Source organism: Spermophilus citellus, assembly GCF_964194105.1.
Source record: "Spermophilus citellus genome assembly, chromosome: 13".
NCBI classification, from domain to species: Eukaryota; Metazoa; Chordata; class Mammalia; order Rodentia; family Sciuridae; genus Spermophilus; species Spermophilus citellus.
Window position 1 is genome coordinate 70,110,083 of NC_138193.1, and position 9,944 is coordinate 70,120,026.

Here is a 9,944-nt window from a genome sequence, read left to right on the forward strand (position 1 = left end):
TTAGGCTGTTTTCACATATTGACTATAGTGAATAATTCTGTAATGAACATTGGAATGCAAATGTCTCTGCAAGACAAAGATTTCAATCCCTTTGGATACACATACCAGTAGTGGGATTGCTGGATCATATGGTAACTACCATTTGAGGAACTTGCATAGTGTTTTCCATAATGGCTGTCTTTATTTACAGTCTCGTTGCCAGTGTACAAGGATTCTCCACATTCTTCTAACACTGGTTATTTTTTGTCTTTTTTGTTAGTAGCCATGCTAACCAACAGGTGAGAGGTGAATCCTCTCCGTTTATTAATTATGTTATTTGTTTTCTTGCTATTGGGTTCCTTAGACATTTTGGAAATTAACCACTTATGGGATATACAGTTTGCAAATATTTTTTTCCCATTCTATAGGCTGCCTTTTTACTGCTGTATGCTATGAAGAAGCTTCTCCTTTTGCATGTGGGTGTGGGAAGCCATTTCTGACACGTGATTGGGTGACTCCCGTTAAGGGCCTGAGGCGCTCTGGCTGTGTCGAAGCTTTCCCGGCCCTTTCCTGATGAGAGAGCCCATCCGTGTGGGGGTGTGCCTGACCACTGACCCCGGGGACCCAATCACTGACCCTGACCTTGGAGTGCAGCCCCCCCTCAACCTTCATTGGATAGAATTCTCCCCTGAATCTCTTGTTCCCCAATAAAAGGCTACTCCCAGGTGTGTTCTCTCTCTCTCTCCTGCTAGCCCAGAGTAATCCTCGCTGCCCTGCTGGGCGGCTGGAGGTGGGAACCAGAGAGGTGAGCCGTCTCGGACCTAGCAATAGAAAAAAGGTAACTGAGTCTGTGTGTTTTATTTCGATCTCTTCTAACTAACTTTATGCCTAGAACCTCATTAATGAAACCATTGCGCAGGCTGCGTGGTGGATGTGGGGTAGGGAGTTTTGTTTGTTTTAGTTTGGTGAAATCTCACTTGTCTACTTTTTTGGGTTTGTTGCCTCTGCTTCTGGTATCATAGCCAAAAAATCACTGCCTGAATTAATGTCAAGAAAATTTTTCTGTTCACTTCTAGTAATTTTACAGTTCCAAGTCTTTTTATAATTAAGACTGTAATCCATTTTGAGTTAATTTGTGTATTTCGTGTATATAAAAGTATCCAATTTCATTCTCCATGTAGATATCTCATTTTCCCAAATCCATTTATTGAATATATTATCCTTCTCCTATTGTATCTTGGCACTATTACCAGATATTGGTTGACTAGAGAGGTGTGGATTTTTATTTCTGGGCTCTATTCTGTTTCATTGTTTTATGTGCCTGTTTTTTATGCCAGTACCATGTTCTGAATACTATAGATTTATAATACATTTTGAAATCAGAAAGTGTGATGACCCCCAGTTTGTTGTTCTTGTTCAAGATTGCTATTGTTATTCAGGGATTTGTGTGGTCCCATCTGAATTTTATTTTATTTTTTCTATTTCTGTAAAGAATGTCTGTGGAGCCAGGCATGGTGGTGCACACTTGAATTCCCAGCTACACGGGAGGCTGAGGCAGGTGGATTGCAAATTCAAGGCCAGCCTTAGCAATTTAGTGAGACCTTGTCTCAAAAATTAAAAGTAAAAAAGACTGGAGATATAGCTCAGTGGTATAAGCTCCCTGAGCATCCCCAGTGCCACCAAAAGGAAAAAAAAAAAAAAAACAGGTTAATTTGTATCTTCATAGGGATTATATTGAATCTGTAGATCACTTTGGGTGGTATGAACACTTTAACATTATTAATTTTTCTAATCCACAAACATGGAATATTTTTTCCATTTATATGTGTTTTCTTTAATTTTCTTCATCAATGTTTTACACTTTTCAGTGTACAAGTCTCTCACTTCTTTGGGTTAGTTTACTTCTACACAGTTTATTATTTATATTGCTATTGAGAATGAAATTGTTTTCTCAATTTCTTTTCCTGAGAGTTAACTCTTTGTGTCTAGAAATGGGACTGATTTTTGTGCATCAATGTAGTAACTTGTAACTTTACTGAATCTGGACAGTATTTTTGTTGAGTCTTTGGGGTTTTCTACACATAAAATCATATCATCTGGAAAAAAAAGATAATTTACTTCTTCCTTTCCAATTTGGATGCCTTTTGTTTCTTTCTCTTGTCTAGTTTCTTTTAGCAAATGAGTAGAGAAAGAGATCAAAATGTCTTCCCTGTTAAATATGATGGAGTCAAAATGACAAGATCAAAACAAGATCTAAAGGTAGGATAAATACATCCTTTTCATTTATACCTAATAAACATACCATCTGAAAATCCCCCTTGAAAGAGAGAGAAAAGAAATTCACATTATTACATTCTCTATCATAATTTAGCAAACATTTCCCTGTTTCAGGGGTAACTCTGCTAAATTCATTAAGGTAAAAATATAATACAATGTAATTCATAGCAAAGACTGCTATCTCCGCATGTTCTTTTCCCCTTGAAATGATTGCTCATGGTTCCTAAAAATTACAATATTAATGTTTACTTATTTAGCTATATGTCCCTCAATGTGTCTTCACATCTATTGCCTTTATTGAGCCTCACAACCACCCAGGAAAGTTAATTAGGGCATTATACAAATATAATAACTGGCCCATGGAGAGAATTAAGGATTTGTCCAAGGAATACAGCCACCTAGGAGGTGAGCCAGAACTAGAAGTCAACTTTTTTTTTTTTTAAGAGAGAGAGAGGAGAGAGAGAGAGAGAGAGAGAGAGAGAGAATTTTTAATATTTATTTTTTAGTTCTCGGCGGACACAACATCTTTGTTGGTATATGGTGCTGAGGATCGAACCCGGGCCACACGCATGCCAGGCGAGCGCGCTACCGCTTGAGCCACATCCCCAGCCCTAGAAGTCAACTTTTAAGGACTATATATCCATTTTAAGTGTTTGAGGCCATCTAATAATTTACATGATGGTATAAAAATAAAACATTTTTTGTAAATCTGATCATTTCTCCCCCCCCCAGCCCCTGCCCAATAGGATTCTGATAGCATCCTGTTGCTTTTAGAATTAAAGATCAGATTCATCCATATCACAATCTTTGTGTCTCTGGATGATCCAGGCCCTGCTGCCTGTCCTCCTGTTATTCCCCCATCCTTAATCTATTCCAGTTCTTCTGGTCCTTTCTTTTTTTTTTTTTTTTTTTTTGCTGTCATAGAAAATGATGAATTAAACAGAATTTATTTCCAAGATCTTCAAAGATTATTACAAACACTAAGTATCCTTCTAAAAGTATCCCAAATTAAATCAAAGGCACATCATCAAAGTCAAACCCTTGTGACATGAAGAATTCTTTTAGGTCATAATATTTTCACATTACTTTGTTTTCAATCTTTTGCAATGTTCTGTACGTAGGTCCTACTTTAAACATTTTTTTAAAGGCATGAAATAATGTAGTATCTTTTTAAAAGTGCAACCACAACTATAAAGTAAAGGAACTTAAAAAGAGATAAAATCTGCTTCATACATAAAATGGGACAACCTAATATATATCATAACATGAATCTTTCTAAACAACACCTCTTGTGTTAAATAAAACAATCTTATTTAGAAAAAATCAAGGCATCATTTGATTAGTAAAGTCTATTCTTCCCCCACAATTTTATACTTTCTTGTCTTCATTTAGTAATTGTAAATTTATGATAGAACAAATTTTATTATAGTATAAAAATCTTAGGAACAACAAATTACAAATACTCCATTTTTTTTAATAAACAAAAGTGTTTTCCTTCCTAAAATGTAAACATCCAGTTAATAAAACATACATGATATTTTAGGTATAGCAACACCAGTAACTCACTTATTAAAGAGGTGTATTTTGGTATATTTGGTGGTAAGGTTTTTATCTTAATACAAAGCACTTCTTCAGAAGAACCAAGCCATTATTACTTAAAACAATTCTATTTCTTCACTCAGTTTCCTTATTTGAGTAGAAAATCATTAATTTCTGTAGAATTTTGGCTGTAAGATCAGGACACTGGAAAGGTCTGAAATATCTCAGTCATTTGGCTAAAGAAAAGTGTTTTCTTGAGACTTGGAGTCAGTCATTCATTACTTTGTGCTCGAAGGCATTTCTCAACAAACTTCTTCCAAGTCTTCAGAGTAAAATGCAGGATCTGGGCTCTCGGAAGGGGTTGCTTCCGGCTGGAACTCCAACCAGCAGAGCATCCTTACAGGCATTCTGCATGCAGTACTGCTGAAGCTCTGCTGCAGCCTGAGAGACCTTGATCCTCTCCACGCTGGCCTCCAGCTTGAGCTGCTCCACCAGGCGCTGCAGGGCGCTCACGCTGGCCCCGGAAGACATGGCGGCGGCAGCGATGGCTCCGAGGGCGACTTCTGGTCCTTTCTCTTCATCTCTCCTATCACAGACCTTTAGCTTTTGGCCACTGAATCTAGAACTTTCTCACCCCATCCCCCCACCAAGTAATGCCTCTTTTTCCTCTCCTCTCACCTCACAACTGGAACAAGCTCGCCTATAGTTCTATTACTTTCCTTTTTTGGTACTTATTACCAATACAATTTTAAATGTATTTGTGTGATTATGTGATAACCATCTTCTCCTTTCAGACGATACGCTCCATAAAGGTGGAAGCTCCATATCTGGTTTTGCTCACCATTGTTCACTCCTGTTGAACAATGTGCCTAGAACAGAGTCGGTACACTATGAAGCAAATCAGTGAATGGCCTCAGCAAAATAAGTACAATTGAATTTATGCTTATTGCCTGAGATATACAACTTTGCAGCCACTCCTTTTAATGGCTCCCTCTTAGGCCTAGTTCCATAGAGGTAACAGCTTTTTCATCTTAAATGAAGTACTTCCCACAGGAATTCCAGGGAGGACAGGGACAGTGACATCAATCAATGACCTTTAGTTCCTCTGCAGGGGTAGATGGTGAAGTTACTATATAGCAAGGAAAGCCAAGATGTGCCAAAGAAAGTCCTGTTAGTTGCATTAGAAGTTAATCTCTACACAGTTACTCTCTCTTCGGAGAGTTAATCTCTTTTCAGATAGTGTAAGGGTTTCTGACCATCTGACAGTAGTGAATTTTTGGTTTCTCTGAAAAAAAGCAAAATCTTTCTATGGCTTGGGAATATTCTTGTCTGTTTGTTTTTTAGTTCAGTGTAACTTAGTAAGTTCAACAGTAATATTTGAGTTGGAAAATCTAAATGCACAAAGAGTTTACCTGATCCATCAATCCCAGAAGCATCTATTCATGGAATCAAGATATCCTCAGGTTAGAATGGACCTGAGAGATAACTCATCCCCTTTCACAACCAAGACTCCAATCATTACATGATTCTCTCTGGGGTTCCCTTGACCTAGGGCAATATGTTCCATAACTTTAAGAGAACCTAGAGGAGGACTTCATGATAGTTCTGTGATTTAAAAAATCAAAATAATGGCTCTCCTTGTAGATTTAGAGAAATAAGAAAAGATGGTGGAGGAAAAGAAGAGGAAATGAGGAAACAAGAGTTGGAAATGGATAACAAGAAAAAGAACAAGTAGGGCAAACAATGAAAATGGAAAAAAAATTAAAAAAACAAACTTTGGAAACATGTACAAATTCAGATAGCCCAGGATATGAGTCAGAAGAAACTTGCTTTAAAAAAAAAATACAACCAAAGACTAATAAGGAAAATGAGATGGCTTTGCTGTTTTTGTTGTTAGTCTCTTCAAAACATAAATTTACAGTTATTAAACAAAGCAAAAATTAGAGTTCTTACAATGTTCTGTTTGTGTAGGGAAAATTTTTAAAGCAAAATATGGATATCCAAGAACATGTAAATCAGATGAAAAGATTCAAAATGCACAGTAAAGCATACCTTACATTTGTTTTTTTTTTTTTAAAAAAAAAAAAAAACACTGAACAGCTAAGAAGATCCCTTTCAAAGTGTTTCATTTTCCTTCTCTTTACTGGCTTCCTCACAATGCATTCACCTATATACCCTGATGTTACTGGCACATAAATCAAATCTTTCATAAAAATCAAAAATAAAAAATATATGAGCACAGGAGGTTCTTCATATTGGAAAAACTCCAATCCACATATACTTCTGGGCCTGATCCACTAACATACTTTAAGAAGCCAGTTTGTTCTTAGTTCAGTGGTGAAGAAGGTGTTACCAGACTTAATTTGCATGTACTAACACACTCTCTATAAGAAGTAGAATTTCTCTAACAAATTGTTTCACAATTGCCATAGGAGATGATGTTGCAAGGTGTGTAAACCCTTCCTGGCTACTCATTCGTAACCAGGCAGTAACTAAAGTATCAGAAGATTTGGAAAATCTGGCTCAATGTATTTGTGACTAATAGTAGTGTAAGAGCCCACAAAAGGAAGTACCGTTGCATTGGGTCTGATGTCTGAGCAGGGAAACCCTGAGGACAAGACACTGTGTGCAGTGCAAACCACTCTGCACCTCGGGAAGATCAATGCTGATCAACAATAAAGCAAATAAAGGTTCTTCCCCCAGCACCCCCCAAAATCTTTGAAATTGACAAACTACAGATCATATACAATAATCTCAGAAAAAAAATTCAAAAAAGAGGCACAGTAAGTCCCTTTCTGCCAGAGGCTGACTCCCAGGGAGGGGCTCCCAGAGCAGTCTTCAAGTCTGTTGACTTGTTTTCTCAAGCTGTTAATGTAACTTGCAGCTACATTGGTTTGTTTTGTTGTTGTGACATGGTCTCCATAGATGTGCATTGAAATTGTGCCCAACTGCACTCAAGCCAAGAACCATGCAATCTGGAGGTTGTGCAAGCAAGATTACAAGGCTCCAAGGTATCCAATGCCTGCACGGCTCATCTCTCCCTCTTACCTCGAAACTCTCCTTGTCCAACCCGGGCAACTGAATGCTATGTTGGGACCTGATCCAAATGCTATAGGAAAATGGTCACATTAGCAGAGAAAGAAGAGAGCTTTATCTTCAAATCAGGGTTTTATTTTGCACATTTGGAAAATGGATAATGATAAGCTAGAACCAGTTTGATGTTGGTTTGGGTTTTTTGTTGTTGTTGTTGTTGTTTTCTGTTTGGGGGATTTTTTTTTTTTACTTGCCCCTCTTCCTTTGTGTACGTAACCCAACTTGCTCTTCTTTATTTCTCTCAGGAGTCCATCGCCCTCATATTTTCTTCATCCTCCATCTCAAGAAATACATTCTTTAAAAATAAAGGGCTAGGGATATAGCCGCTTATCAGTGTTACAGCACTTGCCTGGTATGCACAAGGCCCTGGGTTCAATTCCCAGACTGTGCAAATAGAAAGAAAGAAAGAAAGAAAGAGAGAGAGAGAGAGAGAGAGAGAGAGAGAGAGAGAGAAAGAAAGAAAGAAAGAAAGAAAAAACACAATCCATTCATGCACACCAGACTTAGCAAAAATAAATACAAGACACTCAGATGCAATTAAATTTGAATTTCAGTTAAACAACAATCTTTTAATGTATGTCCCATGTAACATTTGGGACATACTTATCCTAAAAATTATATTAAAATTAGTCATTATTTATTTGAAACTCAAATTTAAGTTGTCCTGTATTTCTCGTGGCAGCCCTACACTAAAGAGTCAATGCCTTGTGATGTTTTCATCTTTTCCAAGGTTACTGACTGATTTTAAACTTAGGGTCAAAGCCCCCATATTAATAATTTGGAGAGCATAACAGCCAACTGAAACAAAAATATAGCAGGTAAGCAATCACTTCTTAAAATTTGAAGGCCTCTATTCTAGAGACAAAAATTATACTTTGGAATTAAGGTTTATTGGTTGGAATTAAAGCTACCGATCACTGTTTACTTCAAGCCAACCAGTGTGATTATTCATATTAATTGGTGCTCTATTCTTATCAATGGAGAAAATATTGTTCAAAGCTACAAATCTTAGATCCAAAATATTGATTTCCACAGTATCTTCAGGGGACTAGACCCACAAGTTGGGGCAGTTGAGTATACTTAGCTCAGCTCACATATCAACAAAGACTTTTTACATGTTGTATGCATTGACAGAGTCAAGTAGAAAATATGTACTTTTCAAATCCTTAGGAAACCTGTAATTAGGGACAGGGAGAGATAGAAGGTACAAAAAGAATGGTAATGAAAGAGAAAATAGGGAAAAGAATGGAGCAATAGGAAAAAAAAGAAAAATTAACCAGATATAAAATATGTAAATGGCGAGTGAAGAGGATACTTTTGGGTCAACCCCAATCACCCAGAATAGGTGGTTGTCTATTGGTGGGAGTTGAGGATTTCTGAAGAACTCTATAGAAAATACTAGAAGTGGGCTCATTCAAAATGTGTTTGAACCTCTTCATGGAGTGCTTTCTTGTGCATTATAGAGGCTGGTCAACTAAAAATTATTTTTTTTCCAAACTCCTTGCAATCGAAGTTGATTTAAGCTCCTTCACCAGAAACACTTTAAGAACTTGCATTCAGAATGGAGAGCAGCAAGAAAAGACACAGGGCATGAGGAATGAGGGATCTGCTGCTGCAGGTGGCATGTTAGCTCCCTTGTTTAGTGGGATTGGATACTCTCCATTGCTCTCCATTCCGTGGTCATGCAGTGTCCAGAGAGATTCCCTTGATGGCTCATACGTGGTGTCATTTCAGGATCCATTCCTGAAAGCTCCACCCTAGATTTCTGTTTCTCCAGCCCACAGATCACTTGTGCTGACCACTCAATACCCTGTGTCATTAGTACATTTCAGATTAAGCCAGCTAGAGAGGAGTCTGCCCTCTGCAACAGAACACTAAATGATATAAACTGCAGTCCCTTCCAATAGCTATTCCACCAGTCTCATGGTCCTTATGGTCCTGAACCAGGGATACTTTTTTATCTTCTGCCCAGGGATCACTTGACAATGTCTGGACGCGTTTTTGGTTGTCACTGCTAGGTTGGGAGGCAAGGAAGATGTGTTACTGGCATCTAGTGAGCAGCAGCCAGGGAGGTTACTAAATGTCTTACAATGCACGGTACAGCTGCCCACAACAAGCAACTATGCAATCCAAAATGAGTGCCCAGATTAAGCAACCCTTGCCTAGCAGAGCACTTGGTTTGAAAACTTTTCAATAAAATGCAATATTTTGTTTTCAAAAGTATCCTCTTTTACAATGCAAATTTCCCTCACAACAGTATAGGTTAATTTTATTTTCAAGTAATATGGTCTTATTCTCAAATTTACATGATTTTCACATTTTGATATTTCTGAAACCATGCCATGACCCCAAAATAAGGTTTATCCAGTGTGATATTTTTTTCTTTCTTTCTATTTATTTATTTATTTTAGTCAAAAAATCTGTTATTAAATCTGTAGAACATCTTGGAACTGGTGACATCAAGGATCTAGGGTAACTGAAGCAGGTACTCTCCTGAGAACAAGGTTGCCCAATTGCACGTGGTGGAGGAGCACTGGGGGTGCTCAGAGAGCAGCCCAACCTGAACCCCAGCTGCAGGACAGAATCACTGAAGCATTTTTCATTGGTTTCGGCGTGAGACCTATCATCAGTGTTGTTTATGCTCTATACAGGCAGAATCCAGAACAGATACAATAGGGCACCTTGAAGGAAATGGAGAAAAGGGAAAAAAAATGAGTGTCACCAGAGACAAACAAAAAAAATGATAGCAGAAAACCCAATTTCAGAATTTTACTGTCCTGCCCAGGATCAGGCCTCCTTACTAGTGCCAGGCAATTTGCTGACACTCCAGTCTTTACAGCTCTTAGTAACTTTCACAAACTCTCAAGGGCCCAAAGGAAATCACAACCAGAGAATTTAAATAATAATAGATCCTGATAAGAAGACACAGAGTATGCTTTCATCCACTGGGAACACAGCACATATTCCAAAAGCAAGCTGTACCTTATAAATATACTTCCTACAACCTGTAAACACTTCTTTTTCCCATAGTCAAGCTCCTGCCTTGAATGAAGAGG

General features: G+C 37.9%; 1 protein-coding gene across 1 annotated transcript; it reads right to left on the minus strand.

The window, feature by feature from the left end:
* Window positions 1-3,174: 3,174 nt before the first annotated feature.
* On the minus strand, window positions 3,175-4,348 carry LOC308632184 (guanine nucleotide-binding protein G(I)/G(S)/G(O) subunit gamma-10). Its single transcript, XM_081264025.1, has one exon. It carries the CDS (start codon window positions 4,324-4,326, stop codon window positions 4,120-4,122), a length of 207 nt encoding a protein of 68 aa, XP_081120151.1. The 5' UTR covers window positions 4,327-4,348; the 3' UTR covers window positions 3,175-4,119.
* Between the last annotated feature and the right edge of the window lie 5,596 nt (window positions 4,349-9,944).